The following is an 18,349-nucleotide window of genomic DNA, read 5'->3' on the forward strand; positions in this document are numbered from 1 at the left end:
TCTCTTACGCGTATGTTTTCATTCATCGAACGCGTGGGCCAAAAAAAAAACAATCGATTATTTAGACTGGTACAAATAAGACCTTTTTTTTTCGTGCTAAAGCACGCCCAGTTTTGTTCAGTTTAGTAGCGTACAAGTCGAAGCATTTATTACCAAGTGCTAAAAAACAACAACAGAGTCTTTGATGAGCACTCTCCTAGAAAAAAAAGTAACCCACAATGAGATGAACTAAACCAACATCAATCAACCAATACACACCAATCATGGGAACCAACAACAAAACTGTCACTAATAAGTCAAACAAGAGAATCCAAGGGAAACGACATATCAAACATAGTCCCAACTTGACTCCCTTTAATGAAACACAAAATGCTTCGAATTTTTTAATCAAATCATCAACTCCTTATATATCAGCTATCAAACAAATTACCAAGAAATTGAATAAATTCTCCAAATCAAAGAATAGTCACACGATAAATAAATTTCAAAATGAACAATACAAGACGATCAAATATATAGCCGTCAAAGGTATGGGTAAAACAATTGAAAAAGTGGCGAGTATTGGTACTCATTTCCAAAAGGATTATAAAGTTGATGTGTTGACAGGGTCTACTACAGTGTTAGATGAGTTTGCACCAATTGAATCAAACCAAGAGCCTGATAATGAGAACAAGAGTGATGATGATGACGACGACGACGACGAAACTATATATAAGAAACGTACTGTGAGTTCTATAGAGATTAGAATATGGATAAAACGAGATTAACTGAATATTTTATTTAAGAAGTGTAATTATAAATATCTGATGTATAAATTTAATGTTACGATAATTTTGCTAGACATCTCATTTTAATATGATATAGTTCTGCTATATTTTTTTCAATATTTTTATCCCATTTAACTTCTTCTTCTTCGTTTTCTTCTGTAGTCTCTTTATTATTTAGTTGCTTGATTTTAGGTCCTACTTTATCTAAATCCACTCCATATAAAGATTCACCAAAGTTTATTACTTTCAAGCAAGTTGAATAATCTTTTTTATAATAATGTAATTCACACACATGTAACAATTTGACTCTATCAAGTTTATCACTAATATCTAGTTCGGCTAAATTAACTTCATTCAACCAAGTATCAGTATTTATCATTGGTCCGGTTTCTCTCCATCTATTTAATTGATAATTGTATTCTTCTTCAGTTTGGATCTTCCGTTGTCGTTTGTTCTTTGATGGAGCTATTGTGGAATTTTGTTCTTGTTGTTCTGGTTCCTGTTGTTGCGATGACTTGTCTTCATCATCAGAATAAAGTGTTAAACCTTGAATAGCCTCAAAAGGTAGTACCGACGATGACTCAAATGCCATGATAGATTATATTTGGGGTATTGTTATCAATTATATTTGTACTGTTGACCTTTCTCTTAATTTTTTTTCGTTTCGAATCATCAATTTCGAGATGATCTATGGTGGAAAAACAAGAGTCTGTTGATACCGCCAAAAGAGAGCTAGTTTCCGCAAACTGGATGGTAAAAACAACTTACAATCTATCCAACAAGAAAGAAAGACAACGATTAATATCTTTCTATTCATATATGTAGAGTTTTGTAATACCCACTAAACGGTGCTGTGGTCACGTGACTAATATACAAGACTTGAGATACTAATCCGACACTATAAAATACAGAACTGTGTATGGCGATATAAAGCTATTCAATTCTATGAAAATTTCTCATTGGCACTCACCTGCATTATAATTATCACATACTGGTTAGTTTTTTGTTGGGAAGATCTACCCCAACAATCTTTAATACAAAAGGCACAAAACTTGAAAGTTGGTTTAAAATCAGGTTTTTGTTATATGATGTCAACTGGGCTTATTTTGGTTGCTGATTGGCTCCTCAAATAATCTCAGTAACAGTTATTCTTGCTATTACGGCTGCTATTGTCGATTAAACAAAAGATATTTCAATCGCACACATGAGCATGGGGATTAATTCAATGACAATCGATAGTGATATAAAGAAGCTAAACCGAAGTGTATGCAAATAATGTTCAATGGATACTTTGTACACCCGCTCCTTTCTATGAAACAACTTTGCTGGTACCATTAAAATTGAACACCACTAAATATAAGATTTTTGATATTTTTTGGCAATATTCTTGCATGAAAATTAACTAGGCTTAGGTTTTTCCGACAATCACCGATGCGTATACGAATTGGTAAAACTTGAAAAAAAAAACACCAAAAACAATACAAAGTACTTTTCTAACTTTCTCTTTGTGATGCCATTAGATACTTCATCCTTCACATGATTAAGAAAAATATACAACTGTTTAGTTTACCTAGCAATGCTTAATTTGTTTTTTTGGGATTATTTCGAAAATGAAAGAAAAATACGACTGACATCGATTGATGATTACGACCATTAACTACGATGCTGGATTTAGTCTTCATGGAATTAACGGTGGACATCTGTTGATGACAAGCAAACTGTGGTATGTGTGTTTGCACACAAAAACTGATGTCTTGGCAAAGCCTTTTGATTGTAGTATTTTCTGGCATTTTCCTGCAAATGTAAATGCATTTGTGTCGTTTATGCAGTTATTGAGTATTGTATGCGTAACAATAGCAATTACAATCTATTGTAATATCAGATCTAGAATCGATACTAACCTGTTCTTGTGTCAGTAGATGATGATAATACGCTTTCATAAATGCTCAATTTGCTCATCCAGAGACACACGATCAACCTTGGTGTTGTTGATATATAAATTCCAAAAACCATATCTACAAAACCATAACGTGTTGTTGCTATCATATGTCTTCCGTCAGTTAAGAAAAACCTTATTTTTAGGTTAGTACCGGTTCACTTTAACGCAAACTTAGTTCTATGGGTGGCCTAATTCACACCAAGAAATACACATTTTTCGTTTATGCTAAATCTGATGAGTTTTACTATTCTGATTCTATTTTTGTGTAGTGAAAAGGCTCATTACTTAGTAATTCAAGCTAAAAATAATAAAACAGAAACGAAAACACTGTATATTGTCATCAGTTAACTGTAGAGAATGACACCTTATTGGTTGTATTCAATGACGTAAAGCAAGAATAATAAAAGTATTGTAACCCGTGTTAACGAAGGAAAACTTTATTTACAATACTAACCCCACCATAGGCAGACCTCGGTTTGTAGAAAGTCGTTGTTAGTCAAAAAAAAGAAACAGGTAAGACATTGTCGTGTATACCTGTCAAAAAAAAAACAAGTGCCACGACTCGTATAATGGAAAAAACAGGGAGAGCAAAAATAGTACAAATGAAAATAATAATAAAACAGCTAATAATTGCATACTGCAGATAAATATGCACTCCTTAAATTTGTTTCTTATTTTGGTCTTTAACAAGGTAATAATAACCACTACTACTAATTTATTCACATACAATTCTTACCTTTACATTTGTTTTGTAAGCTCATCTCACAACCAATACATGCACAAAACATAGTACCGTTATTTCTTCAAATAGCAAACTGAATTTTAACAAAAGCAGATTGAGTTATTTTATCAGATCATACTCTATCGTAATTTCAAAGGATGTTTCATTTCCAAAAGAATTCTTGGCTACTATTTTTGAATAAAGAATTTCGTTTATTTATACTTGCTATTTTTATAGTATGGAGAATCATCTAACAAGTGCATTATGTAAATCTTTTGATATTATTTCTTTGTCCTAGCATTCAATCAATCACTAATTATTATTGTTATTGTTGCTACAATTAACTTTGAAACGGATTAACAAACAAGGCGTCAGGGGCAAAGGTCGCCAGGAAAAACGAGGCCGCCTTAATAAAAAAAAAATTGCTGCAGTCATTTTGCACGACCTTCGTATAAAAGAGAAAAAAATAATCAAGAACACGAGTAATCAAACTTTCTACAGGGTCATGTCATCATCATCAAAAAAGGGTAGTAGGGGTGAGTATCAATTGATAGAGTGACCGTAATTATTTAGTTTGCTATAGAGAGTATACTGCCATCAAAGTTAAACTCACAATGATTATTTGGGGAATCTTTGTAAAGGTAAATTTGAGCGCAAAAACCATTATTGACCTTCAAGTATATTATTTTTTTTTTCTTTGGTTAATTTTTGTACTGGCTTTTAAAGTATTGTTATTTGCTCTTTGGCTTAGCCGGCCCGATCTAACCCTTTTTCTTGCTCATTCCGTAGTTTGTTCAGTTCTATTTCACCGAGATCACCAAGACAAAATCACTGGACAAAAGTAAAAAGGACATGAAAAAAATTGCACCATTTTCAAAGACTCCCCMAAAAACTTCTCCGCAATCTTTTTATTCAACGGATAATCATATACCCCCTCCCCTCCAAAATGTTTTGTATTATGTAGTTTTCATCCAACGTAATGTCGTAATTATTTAGTTCACTATCTTGGAAATACTATTGCTAAACTATTTTTATCACCACCTATGTCATCACTTTATTTACATAAACACATAGATGCAAGTTTTAATACACGAAATGATATATATAATATTGATGACTATAAATCCGGTTCACCCACACATATCGTCCATCGATGACGACATTGGCTCCTTGTTTTAGTGATTCGGATTTAACTAAAATTGTATTTGTTTGGTGATATTTGCTGTTTCGCAATTTTTGTCTTTCGTCTGTCGGAACATAGTTTTTTTCTTTGTGCTTATTTTTATCCGCTTCTGCATGTAGAAGTATGTACAATACCAACAAGTCTCAATGAATGGGATTATTCTAACAAAAAGAAGAATATAAATCAGTTGATTGACTTCTTGGTGTACTATTGTTTGTATCACTGTAGTATTGATGTGTTGGGAAAATGTAATTTGATTTAATTGTGTAGCAACAAGTAAAGTGGAGTACGACAGGTACAAGTTGGAGTTATTACGTGGAGTGCGTGGACGAGTACGAGAGTCAGTGAGAAATGCGAGTTAAAGTGGTGGTGGTGGTGTGTTCCTGGTTCAAAATTCTTTTTTTTTTTTGTTTGTTTCAACTGACAGACACAAACAGGACAATCAAGAATTCCAAATTTGGATTAGTTTTTAGAGATTGTTGTCTTTTAAATCATTTTAGTATCAACTAATCTCTAATAATTAGGTGGTTTTTAGGTCTGTAGTTTGTGAATTAATGATATATAAGTGGAAATCATTGTTGTGTTGCTCAGTATTGTGTCGTGTTCTATCTTTCATTTTGACTTCTTTCTTTGGTAAATTAGTGGCGGTGACAGACATAAAGGGAAAAATAAAACATTGCCTCGTTTGTTACTGTGCTTCAGATTTATAACCATACACACATACTTTTAGTGTCAAGATTGTTCATTTTTTTTTTTTTTTCATTCTTGCAGATTATGTTCTTCCGTCTGGTACTTTTCTTATTGTTACTTATTCTTATTGTTAGTTTTGTTGTACTTGTTGTTGTTGTTGTTGGTTCCTGTTTTTCCTCCTTTTCCTAAAATTCACATCTAATTCATACATGAGTTGGCTTTTGAGTTTTTTTTCTGTAGTGTTAGCCTTTTCAAGGAAAGCTGAAATTTACTCCAATTTAAAAAAAAAGAACAAATTAGAAAAATAGAAAAACACCACCAACACTAATGACAACAACAACAAGAAAAGGGCAAATCCAATTGATTTGCTCTTTATGTTCTTTCCCAAGTGTTCAAGTTTAACTTGAATTATAAGACACCTCGGGCAAATTGTTTGGAACTCTTTGTTATATTATTTTCTAATCTCTCTTTTTCTTTCCTCTCCTAAAATTTTCGAGTTTTCATTTCTTTTTTTAAATCCTTTTTGTTTCCACTTGATTGAAAAAATTAAAAATAAAATATACGTAAGAAATTTAGTGGGCAGAAAAATACGTACAAAAGCAAACACTTGTTATTATTTTATTATCTAATTCTCTCTTTCTTTCTTTCTCTCATTTTTTTTCCTTTTTATACTTTCAAGATTACGAACAGAACCACATTTCACTTAATTCTTTTTTGGTTTATTTTATTTTATTTTTTTAATTTGGTTCCTTTTTTATTTAATTTTCTTTCATTAAACCTTCTTTTCTTTTGGAAATCATTTATTTGATCATCTTTTTTCTTCATCTTTCATTCTTTTTAGTTTCCCCCAATTAACTTTCAAATATAATTTACTATACTGTTCCAAAGATGATGGATATTTATCAGAAGGCTCTCAAGAACCCTGATCCTCCCAAAAAACCTGCATCAACAACTACTACTCCACCTTCATCTACTAGCACTGATTATAACACTCGTCTCCCACCCATGAACCATAATAACAATAATGTTGATAGCATGAATTACAACTACTCCCATGACAATGGTCTGTTCACTGGATCCACTACTACTACTACTACCACCAACATTAGCAACGAGAATAGCAATAATAATAGCAGCACTAATAGCCCCAATAGCAGACCATCATCTACTAATACCAATACCAATGCGCATACCTCAGAAGAAATCAAAAATAATGTCATTAGAAAGAAGAAAAACTCAAGGCGAAAGCATCGTAATTCCCATTTGGGTTGTGGAACTTGTAAAAAACGAAGAATCAAATGTGATGAAACTTTACCTGCTTGTTTAAATTGTTTAAAGGGAAAATTGCATTGTGCTTATTTAAACTTGGATAATAATGCTAGAAATGCCCTTAGAGTCGCCCAATACAATCAGACTATTCGTCAAGAAAAATTGGATGCCAATAGTTCATCATCAACAACAGCAAATATTAACAACAATACAAAGCTAATTGATCCTTCGAAAGACAATATCTTGGTGCAACAACAGCAGCCAGTAGGCATTGTCCAATCTCTTGCACATGGTATATCAATTGTTCCTCCTCATCCATCGACAGCTGCTGCTGCTGGATCTCAAAACGCCCCAATGATGGCTACTGGTCCAGGCTCTTATCCAATGGCAGCTACTGTTTTACCAAATAATCAAACTCTTGTTACTGCAGTACCACAACAGCTGCAGGCTAGTATGTCAATACCACCATTTGCTAATTCAATACTTGCACCAGGGATTCAAGCTAATCCATCCCCCTCAATTACCACTAATAATTTAAATTCCTCAATCGCTAACACAACTTCTAACACTAACAATAATACTAATGCCGACATGACTTCTTCTGGTTCTACTTCTGGAAATATTCAAAATATTGCCCTGACTCCACAAGTTGTCCAATCACCATATGGACCAATGATCCCATTGTTAACCCAATCAGGGTCAGTGGTTTATGCTCCAACTCATTCATTGGTTCCAGCACAGCCATCACAACTACCACCTCAGCAATTACAGAATAATGTAGCATTTAGTAATACCACTGTCCCTGCAACTGGTACATTACCACCACCAATGAGTCAACCTTCGGTTTTGTCAACAGCAAATACAGCAGCTACGACTTCTCCTAATATTCCTCCATTAGCTGCACCTCCACCCACTACGGGAGTAGCAGGAACAGCATCAACAGGTATCATGGCTAATGTGTCACCTGTATTAACAAATAAACAACAACCTTCATCAACTCCAATCACCTCATCAGCAGCTAGTGTAGCAACTATAGCGTCTCAAACTATCCCTGTCAAAACTGGTAATGGTACTTCATCAACTGCTTCGACATCATCACCAACTACAGCAACAGTGTCACCACCAGGTATTGCCAATATCTTACCACCACCAATAAACACTCTTGGAAATAGCTCTAATGGAGCTAACAGTTCTGGGACTGATGTATTTAAGCCAAATGTATCTGATTCATCAATTAAAGAATTGAAACCAATTAATGATTCAAATGGTAACACGCCACCATCGACAACAACCTCAGCAATTGGAAATTATGGTGATGGTGTTAAACTCTCACCAAATTCCTCAATGACTAATTTAAAGAAATTAACAATTAGAGAAGATAATAATAGCGGTAGTGATATTAAATTACCAAGTATCACCACATTGAAACGAGAATCATCGAAGTCACCATCTGAAACTAATGGAAATGTTGATGAAAAAGTACCTACCATTTCCAAATTGATCACTTGATGGATATAGTATTATAGTATTTCTCTATATATGCATATATATGCTGGCATGGCATTTTCCTTTTTTTAATGAATAGATAGATATTTATATTTGAATGTATGAATAGGTGTATAAAGTCATTGTACTACTCATTCAAACCAAGAATGAAAAGTAATATTTGGGTTCTTTCTGTTATTGATCTAAATAGGAGTTATAAACATGATATGTTGTCAGTCTGGTAGTTACTGTTGTGTTTTGTTGCTGTTGTTGTTGACAAAATTGATTTCTTGCAGCCAACATTTCAATTTACCAGTACAAATTTTGTCTTTCTTTTTTTCACCAATACCCCTACAAACTATATCCTCACAGCAGGGTTTGTACAATTGATGGTTTTAACAACAATAATGCTTATTGAATAGGGTGGACCAGACTACATGTTATCACAAATAACCAGAATTATCGTACTTATCTATATTTGGTTAGTATTTATATAGAAATACAAAAAACAACTTCCTCTTTCTCTTTCAATATAACATCTAGGCTTCTACGTCTTAGAATGAATCCAATACATGAAGGAAAGAAATGAGGGATAACTTCATTGTCTTTTCATTTATTTTTTCTTTTTCAATTTATCATCGGTCAATTCAATTTTAATATCATTTAATCCTTGTTCTTGTAAAAGATTAACTATAAATTGATGAACTTCTTCGAAAACATCACCTTGAATCAATATATCCGATTTATTTTCAGCATTCTTAACAACACTTGTCCCCGTAGCAAATTTAGATGAAAATTTTTTTTGTAAACTTTTAATTGATACTTTATTATTAGAGGTACCAGTTGTACCAGCAGTAGTTTCTAAAATTTCTAAACCAGATATAGAAACAATTGATTTTTTTTTATTACGAGATATTTTTTTAATAATGATTTTTGAATTTGAAATTTTTTCAAGTTGTTTCCTTTCTAATTTTAATTCTTCTTTAGCTGCTCGTTTATTCAATTCTTGCTGTAATTTTTCTTCTTTAGAAATTGATAATTCTGATACTCCTTTTTCAAGTAATTTTTTCGTTACAATATCATCATTAGATCCATCTTCTCCACCAGTGGTTTCCCCAGTTATATCTTTTTCATCAGTTGTATTTGGTTTGGACTTTTTATTCAGTTCGTCAGGGGTATTGGCGGTAGATAGATTCCCAGCAGTTGGATATACTGATTGGTATAAATCAGGATGATTTTCATTCAACCATGTTTGACATTTCTTTTTCGTGATACCAAATTCACAAAATTCTGGAGGCCATGAACAAATTCCACAATATAAAATAGATTTAGGTTCAATGTCAGTCATAGTTTGATTATAGTTTTAGTTTGATACTTTTAATTGAATGAACAAACGAGGAACAATCAAAGTGTCGAAAATTTTTTTTGGGGTCTTCATTTTTTTTTGCTTGTTTGTTGCGGTATTCGGATTTCTCTTGATAGTTGTGGTGGTTTGTAGTATTGATACTCCACACACATATAAAGAGATATCAATCAAGTAATTGACACATACAACTTACAAGGCTCATATCATTTACTAATACTATCATTATAATTAATTTTGTTTATATATATATATATATTTATATGCATATAAATAAAAACTCTGAATTAGTATTATATTTTTTTTTATTATAGCTTTCTGTACATATTTTATTGATTTTTTATATATTCTCCTTTTTTGATAGTCTGTTTCGCTCTTTGTCTATTAAAGTTCATCAAATATAAATTCCCTAACTGGTCGTTTATCTTCTAATTCAATACATCTCCATAAACTTTTCGTCAATAATATTTTATCATCAATAAATTCGTAAATTTTACTTAAATAAAACCAAATTTCTGGATTATTATATCCATATGGCCAAGTCAATGAGTAATCTTCTAATAAATTTTTCAATCGAATTATACCTGAATTCAAATCTTTTGTCGAAATAAATAAGGAATTTTTTGGATCATCATCAATTAAAAATAATTTCAGTAATCCTAATAAAGTTAATCCATAATCATATTTACTATTGAATTTATTATGTGACGCTAAGGAATTATCTTTCTTGGTTAATATTTCTAATGATCGTTCAAATTCTTGTAATGATAAAAATTTTCTTGATTTACTAGTTAAAAAACCCAAAGCAGTATAGGTTTTGAAATTAGGTTCATAAATAGTTTCTGCTTCAACAATACATTGTTCACATTCATCAATTAATCCAACTTTTAAAAATACTCTTGCCGTCCATAACCAAACTTGTTGTAATATTTTCCGTTCAATTAAATTATCATGTTGATGACGTGGAGGGTCTTTAATGTATTCTGGTTTCAGTGGTTTTGAAATTTGTTGCTCCTCTGGATATGTTTGTAATTTTTGTTGATTAAAATGTAAATTTTCATCTTCTAGGTGTTGCTGTGGTGATTCACTAGTGTCTGCTGCAAAAGATTTGTTCACTGAATTTTTGGAATCAGATTTACGGATTTTCTGTTGAACACTATTATAAAGCAATGATCCTCGTCTACTAATTGGTCCTTCTTTTGACGAAATAGTTGTAGAAAGTCTTTTCAATTTTTCAACTCTGCTGCCACCAACACCACCAATAATTGATCCAGTTCTACTTTGTTTCTTGTTCAAATCACTAATTGAATCAGCATCATTAGCAATCAGTAATTTGGGAGCATCAAAAAATTGTAACTCATCTTTTCCATTGATATTATGGTGTGGGTTGTTCTTTTTCGCATTAGGGGAAGGATCAATAAAACTTGGACGATGGGACCATTTATCTGAAGCTCCAAATTGTCTCGAAGATTGATTTGCTGCATTCTTGTTACTACTACTGCTACTCAAATTAACTTCGAATAATTCATGATACAACACAAAAACTTCGGATAAGTAATCAATCATATATTGTGACCCGTGAATCGATTCCAATACTGCCAACTGAGTTAATTTTAATTGTAAAATTTCATATTTGGTTTCAACTGTCAATTTAATATTGCGTTGACGATGCTTCAAAGTATATAACCCAGCAATATTCAATGCCTTGTTGATAAATTTCTCCGGTTCTCTCAATTTGGATTTGGTGTCATTGCCCCCATTTGCTGTTAAACCGTCACCACCATGAGCATTAGCATTGCCGTTGGTTAATTCATCGGGTAAAATATTCATACTAGTATGATTTGCAATGGGTTTAGTGACATCACTGTTGTCATTATCAAAACTAGACAACAATAATACCAACAAATTCCACGTCTTGAACGATTCTGGGAATTTTTTCAAAATAAACTTACACAATTTTAATGCTGGTTTCAACGAGCCGGAATTGGCTAATGCTAAGGCATAACTAAACAAATAAAGTACATTACCTGTCGAATTAACAATCAAACAATTCTTGTAAGATTTCAAAACCAATGAGATATTATTTTGTAAAATAATTTGGTTTGACGATTCATATGACGACAAGTAATAGTAATAATAACCAGTTGCATGCCAAGCTTTTGAAATCAATTCAATAAACTGGGTGTTATCTGATTGCAAAATGTTCAAGTTGTATTTACGATAAAGGAATGACAATGGGATTTTGTCACCTGCAGCAGTGGTAACTTTATCACTTTCATCTTCCTCTTCATCATATGTTAAATCTATCAATTTTTGAAGTTCAAGCAAATATTTTTGCAATAATGTGACAAATTTCTTCAAATGTTGACAAACTGACGAATCATCATTATGTTTAAATTTGTTACCAGATTTGAAACTTTTCAATGGGTTGAAATGGATAATACAAGTACTAAATGTATCAATTATCGATAATATATCGTCAATGTACCCATCCTTTAATTCCTCGTCTTTTTCCAAATAATCGATATATGTGGTAAATACTGCTAAAGCTTCATCGTATTCATTTAAATCAATTAATGTATAGATCAAGTTTGATAAAATAACCTTGCTTTGGAAAGTCTTTAAGGTGGCATTTAAAAGATAACGTTTTGAAAGGGATGGCTTCAAAATAGATAAGTTAAATGGTACATAACTCAATGATTCGTAAAGATTATTGATAAAATTATTGACATCTTGTGATTCATCGGTATTAGCAGTGTTTGCATTAGGAAATTGACTTTTAACTAAAATACTTTCTTCAATTTCTGTAGTCAAAAATACCGTATAGTCCTGTTTGAAAGAAGGGTTGATTATATTGCTATTCTCTGGACGTAATAAATAATTTGAAAATGCAATTAAGACCAATTTATTTTTCGACAATGACAAATTTTTCACGTGATTGATAAACGAAAATGGGATAGTGCCTCGTTGAGATAATTCAAAAGTTAATTTACCAAATAACAAATCTAGCCAATGATTAGCGATTACTTGAGACTTATTATATGGGGATTTAAAATTTTGCAAATACTCTAACCAAACGTTCACTCCATTGTTCCCCGCACTTAATCCAAATAAAACGTAATATCTGGTTGTAAGATATTCAATGAATTCTATTTGGTTTAAACTAACAGATGAAGCTGAAGATGCTGTTTCGATTTGATTATTAGATCTGGCTTGATAAGAAACTTTAACCAAATTCAAATATTTACTCATTTCAAAAAAGTTATCTTGTAAATAATATAAATGAGACATTAATGTAGCATAGTACAATTTCTCATCGTAACTCTTTGGTGTATTTTCATAATTTAAACTTATTGAATTTGAATAATTGATTAATTGTTGTAATTTTTCATTAGCTGATACATTATTCTCAGATAATAATGAAATGGGTAATAATTCATTTTGAAAAAATTCATTATCAATTAATAATTGCAATTGATAATCAATGAATATTAACTGTTGGAAATAATCTTGTGATTGTTGGAATTCCAATACATTTTTAGGGAAACACCCAAAATTCAATGTACGAATGTATTTGTCGTTGATCGAACTCTCAATATACATCTATAATGTTGGGAATTAAAATAATTAAAAGCCAAAATAAAAGATCAACTTAATAGGATGTGTACTTGCTGTGTTATTTAAACTAGATTTGGAATGATCAGTATAACCAAAAGGGTGGGAAATGTGTCTATAATTTTTTTTTTCTTTGTTGGACAACCGGCTAAACTGTTAGGACTGTTTAATACAATATGATTCCACTAAACCAGAAAAAAAAAATATGTAGTGCTGGTTGTAAAGGATAATAACCACTGTTTATAATGACGATATGGGACAGGGTCAAAAGGATTATTGAAAAAGTGAATCAATTCAAATGAATATGGGTGGGGGAGGTTATTGAAGAAAGAAGAGAAGGGAAGAAATTTTGGAAAGTAGATTGGACAATACTTTTAAATTATAACCAACTTTCTTCTTATCCAGTCAATTGAATATATTGTAGAATTAATATTAAATTATGAAAGAAAGGTTTATTACTTAATTAAGGAAAAAACCCAAAAAAACAACAAATTGTGCGTGAAAATATGAAAATGTGAAAATGTGAATAAATGAGTTAAAATGAGTGTGAAAAGAGAAAAAGAGGAGGGGACACGACATGTTCATTTCTTAGATTCTTTTACACATTTGTCTTCTGTCTATCATTTTTTACTTGTTGATCAATGAATTCTATTGATTGGTTGATATTCTTCTTCCACTACATAAATATTAACTTCAAATAGTTTAAACATTGTTCACAACCAACATTTGAAGTCAATAACAACGAAGGTTTTTACGATTCATAGTAATAACAATTGTTAAAACCAACCCCAACCCCAACCTAAATTAAAGTGATTCAGATTTCATCTTTTTTTTTATTGATTTTTTTAAGTTTCTTTAGTCTTTCCCCAATTTCTTTTTCTTTTCCTTTGTAAATTTCTCATTTGCTAGTTAATGATTGTTGTCTTATGCAAGTATAGGAGTTAATGTGACTAACTAAAAGTAGAAATTAAATTTGAAGTAACAAAATGTCAAGATCTACCTGGAAAATATTATTTGTGACAATAAATAAATAACCACTGCGATTACGATAATGAATTGGTCTGAGATCTAAAAAAAGGGTATATCCTATCCCTTTGGTGCCTTTAGATATTAAGAAAACAATATATTTCCTTTAAACGGTTATAATTGTAAGTCCAACTTGTATATCCCCAATCCAAACATAGTTGTCAATAACAACAAACTTACAATAATGTAACATCATGTAGAAAAATATGTAGTACAGTCTTACTTTTCATGTGGGAAAGTGCTTGTAACTGTTCGACCTATAAGTCGTATCATGGGACTATCCAACACCACTACTGTCTTGTTTTTGGGCGACTTTTGAACTTCTTCATGTGAGAAGGCTTATTCTTTTGCTCGCCCCATTTTCTCCCCGCTTGATCTAATAATGTCAATTCGCAACCGTGGATATAGATATTTTTTTGTTGTTGTTTGGACATTCATTATCAGTGGGGCAATTAGGGAAGACATTTCTCTAAACACACAAGTAGATATTGTCGCATGGCCCACTCACCACTATTGTAATGATATAGTAGCATTAATTTTGTTTACTCTATTTTGAGAGAACACGCCCATAAACCATTTGAAAACGTTTGTATTCAACATTTTTATTAGATTACATTGTTCATTGTAGATAACAGAGATTATAATGGAAAACTTTGACAAACGTTTTAAACTTTCTTGGGGGCGGGGGTTGCTTGTCTATTAAGAAATCATCTCTATTAGAAGCCAGTTAGATATATTGTAACCATCTGAGTTTGATATACTACTATGCAATTGTATATTCGATCACCAGTGTGACACACCAACTTAAAACCCTAACATCTTTCGAAAACTCTATATAATCCTGGTAAATCGGCAATTTGTATCACATCTCGAAGCAAGTTTTTCGGTGCCAAAAATTGTCGTTTTATTTCCGGGAACAAGATACTTTCTAATTGCTTTTCAAATGTATTATTTTTAATTTCATCATTAGTTGGTTCTGGTAAATAAAATAATGCAATTTGTCTCAATACACCTCTTAAACAATCTTTTTCATCTCCATAATTGATTTTTGTACCTAATCTATAAATCAAATATGGTAATTTATTGAAATCGGGTTCAACTCCAACTAATAACATTGGTAAAGTTGTTAATTGTTTATCATCATCGATAACAATTTGAAAATATTCTTTAAACATATCTTTCATATGGAAAATGGCATGAATAACTTTCTCCATAGGTATCAAATCTTCATTTTTATCATATAATGGCTGTAATATATCGATTAATTTAATTGGTTCATCAAATTCTATTTCTCCAAAATTACAAAATTCATGAAGACCAATTTGATAATAGAACTCTAATAACATGGCAGCATAATCACATAAAAATAATTTGACATCATATTGGAAACAGCATAATCTTTTCCATGGATCAACTATCCCAACATAAACTGCATTATTAAAAATATTTGTCAATGGTTTATCTATTATTAAAGTTAAATCATTCTTCAACAGAGCTATTGAATCCAAATTTACTTGTACTTGTTTACGTGAATGATTGGTTTCGATTTTCATTTCTAGTTTTGATGGAGACTCTAAAATTGAATTAGATTCAACAGGGAGTTCACCCTCTGCTTCTTCTTTTTCGTTTTCTTCGGGTATATCTTGTTCAGTATTGATAGTGTCATCTTCAATTATCAGAGAAGAATAATATTCAAATTCTTTCCTCATCACATCATGGTAATTTTGTGATGGTTGCTGTTGCATAAATGAACTCAATTTTGATTGACTAGCATCCACTCTTACCATTTTGTTTTCTTGTCGATATTTCTTCAAAGATGGCTGTAGTGTTTTTGGTAATTGATGTTCTTCTAATTCTTCATCACTATTTCTTCTCTTTGTGATAACACTTTGGGTTTTAAATTTTCTTGAAGTATCAACACTTGACAACTTTGTATGTATTTCACTAACAATAGTATCAATTATTTCATCTTCGTTAAGAAATCGAACTTCACGTTTTGTAGGATGAACATTGACATCAAGATTTTCTGGTTTAATTTCCAAACTAAGATAATAAAAGGAATGACTTCCCTTGGGTAAAAAATACAGAAATACAGCATTTATAGCTCGTTTCAATGGTTCACAGGTGACAAGTCGATGATTTATGAAAATAATTGGTTGGATTTTCTTTTTATTATTATAATTAGCATTAGTCATGACGCCAGATACTTTTACTAATCCTAATTCGTCATTAGAAATCCCATCAATTTCTAATAATTCATTGGCAATTGCTGATCCATAAACAACTCTGATCCTTTCCTTAATTGGCATCTGAGGACGGGTGTTTACTTGTTGTAATGGATCTCCATATTTTTTACAACTAAACCCAACATTATCACAATGAATAGCATATCGACCAACGATATCCAATATCTTAGCGAACTCATCACTTTTCGATTTTAATCCCCGTAATCTCGACGGGATATTATAAAATAAATCTTCAACAATAATTTGTGTTCCATCTTTGCCGGCAATTGGTTTAGGTTCAACATTGGTGTTTGATGATTTGAAATTGGAACTACATAGTTGACCATTCATATAATAAGCTTTATAGGCCAATTTGGAATTTGGTTGTTTGGTAATCACTGATAATCGTGATATATGGGATATACTAGCTAATGCTTCACCACGGAAACCATAAGTGGCAATAGATTCCAAATCTTCAAATTTACTCAATTTTGAAGTGGCAAATCTTTCACATAATAAGGGTAAATCTATCTTAGATATACCATGGCCATTGTCGGTAATTTGTAATAATTTCAATCCGCCATCTTTAACAAGTATTTCAATCATGGTTGCCCTGGCATCAATTGAATTTTCTAACATTTCCTTTAACGCGTTTGCTGGTTGTATAATGATTTCACCTGCTGCTATTTTGTTAATTACTGATTCATCTAGTCTTTTGATTGTACAAGTGGGTTCACTCATGGTTTTTGAATTGCGAAGAATACGTGTAGTAATATGGATCTTATTTTAAGTAGGGTATAACTGATTCATGTAAGTGTCTGTCTAAAAAAAATCCGTTTACAACAACGCGTTTTGTTACACTAAAAAAAACGAAAAAAAAAAATATACATTCAAAATCCCTAAAATCACTTCATACTTCAACAACAACAATAATAAATACCATTATGACGGATACACAACCAAGGAAAATACGTAAAGTGTCTACTCAAGAGCAAATTGAAGATTATGAAAAACTTCGTCAAAGAATCAAAAATCATTTCAAAGATGCCCTTAAAGGTAAAGGATCATCTATGCTGTTGCATTATATTGATGAAATAACCGAATTATATAAAAGAGTTCAATCACAAAAAGTTAAAGATACAAGAGTTCATTTAGAAGATTCTGAAGTTTTCAAAGAAGCATCGGATTTTGCTGCCTTGAATGCACGTAATATAGTTTTCGATGATTCAGGGATCGCTCTTGATGATAAAGAATTTTTCAAATGTTTAAGAAGATTTGCTGTTACTGATCCTAGTCTTTTAAGTCGTAATGATATAGGAGATAATGATGGCAATAATAGTAACGATGAGGATGACGTAGAGGATGATGATCTGGATGAAGAAGAAGAAGCTATTGCTGATGAATACACATTCAATAAAACAAATTGGTTAAAACTTGGGATTCTTTATCATCAAGTTAGTAAAAAATCCATACTGGTAGATTTTTTGAATGGACCCTTAAAAGCAGAAAAGAGGAAAATAGTTCGAGCAAGAAATGTTGATGATACTAAAGGTAGCGGGATGGCGAAAACTGCTCGACAAGTTCAAGCTAGTGATATTTCTGGTAATCAAGAACAAAATACTGCCAATATGGTTAAATCAGTTTATCAAACATATATTGAAAAATATGATGGTAATGGTGTTAATTTATTTAAATTTTTTATAAACCCTAGATCATTTGGTCAAAGTGTGGAGAATTTATTTTACACCAGTTTCCTCGTTAAAGATGGTCGATTGAAATTATATGTGAATAATGACGGGATGCCTTGTATTCAAAGAGTGAGTAGTGATGAAATCAGAGAGGCTCAATTGGAAAGCAATAAAATTTTTGCTAGTCATCATATTGCTAGTTTTAATTACAAAGCATGGAAGAAATATACTCAATTATATAACATAAGAGAAGCATTTTTGGGACATCGTGATGAACCTGAAGACCAAATGCCACCTGAAGATATAATTGATTATAATGACGAGGAACCTATACCGTCATCTCAAAGAAGGGATCTGAATTCATCGGATTAAAACTAT

General features: G+C 31.6%; 7 protein-coding genes across 7 annotated transcripts; 3 read left to right on the forward strand and 4 right to left on the reverse strand. All coding sequences in view use genetic code 12, as the record gives it.

Annotated features, from left to right (window-relative positions):
• Positions 1 to 263: 263 nt before the first annotated feature.
• CAALFM_C400740WA (ribonuclease P/MRP protein subunit) lies at positions 264 to 767 on the forward strand (the record flags this gene model as incomplete). The annotated part of the gene is made up of 1 exon (XM_707529.2): positions 264 to 767. One exon carries the CDS (start codon positions 264 to 266, stop codon positions 765 to 767), a length of 504 nt encoding a protein of 167 aa, XP_712622.2.
• A 55-nt stretch (positions 768 to 822) lies between these two features.
• On the reverse strand, positions 823 to 1,359 carry CAALFM_C400750CA (uncharacterized protein; the record flags this gene model as incomplete). Its single annotated transcript, XM_707528.2, has 1 exon — positions 823 to 1,359. The coding sequence occupies one exon, from the start codon at positions 1,357 to 1,359 to the stop codon at positions 823 to 825; it is 537 nt and encodes a 178-aa protein (XP_712621.2).
• Positions 1,360 to 6,188: 4,829 nt separating this feature from the next.
• Positions 6,189 to 8,078, forward strand: ZCF21 (Zcf21p; the record flags this gene model as incomplete). Its single annotated transcript, XM_707527.2, has 1 exon — positions 6,189 to 8,078. The coding sequence occupies one exon, from the start codon at positions 6,189 to 6,191 to the stop codon at positions 8,076 to 8,078; it is 1,890 nt and encodes a 629-aa protein (XP_712620.2).
• Positions 8,079 to 8,667: 589 nt separating this feature from the next.
• CAALFM_C400770CA (uncharacterized protein) lies at positions 8,668 to 9,402 on the reverse strand (the record flags this gene model as incomplete). The annotated part of the gene is made up of 1 exon (XM_707525.1): positions 8,668 to 9,402. The coding sequence occupies one exon, from the start codon at positions 9,400 to 9,402 to the stop codon at positions 8,668 to 8,670; it is 735 nt and encodes a 244-aa protein (XP_712618.1).
• Positions 9,403 to 9,801: 399 nt separating this feature from the next.
• Positions 9,802 to 13,020, reverse strand: CAALFM_C400780CA (uncharacterized protein; the record flags this gene model as incomplete). Its single annotated transcript, XM_707524.2, has 1 exon — positions 9,802 to 13,020. One exon carries the CDS (start codon positions 13,018 to 13,020, stop codon positions 9,802 to 9,804), a length of 3,219 nt encoding a protein of 1,072 aa, XP_712617.2.
• A 1,850-nt stretch (positions 13,021 to 14,870) lies between these two features.
• On the reverse strand, positions 14,871 to 17,024 carry MLH1 (mismatch repair ATPase; the record flags this gene model as incomplete). The annotated part of the gene is made up of 1 exon (XM_707523.2): positions 14,871 to 17,024. The coding sequence occupies one exon, from the start codon at positions 17,022 to 17,024 to the stop codon at positions 14,871 to 14,873; it is 2,154 nt and encodes a 717-aa protein (XP_712616.1).
• Positions 17,025 to 17,227: 203 nt separating this feature from the next.
• On the forward strand, positions 17,228 to 18,343 carry CAALFM_C400800WA (Smc5-Smc6 complex subunit; the record flags this gene model as incomplete). The annotated part of the gene is made up of 1 exon (XM_707522.2): positions 17,228 to 18,343. The coding sequence occupies one exon, from the start codon at positions 17,228 to 17,230 to the stop codon at positions 18,341 to 18,343; it is 1,116 nt and encodes a 371-aa protein (XP_712615.2).
• Between the last annotated feature and the right edge of the window lie 6 nt (positions 18,344 to 18,349).

The sequence above is a fragment of the Candida albicans genome, chromosome 4 (assembly GCF_000182965.3).
Source record: "Candida albicans SC5314 chromosome 4, complete sequence".
NCBI lineage: Eukaryota > Fungi > Ascomycota > Pichiomycetes > Serinales > Debaryomycetaceae > Candida > Candida albicans.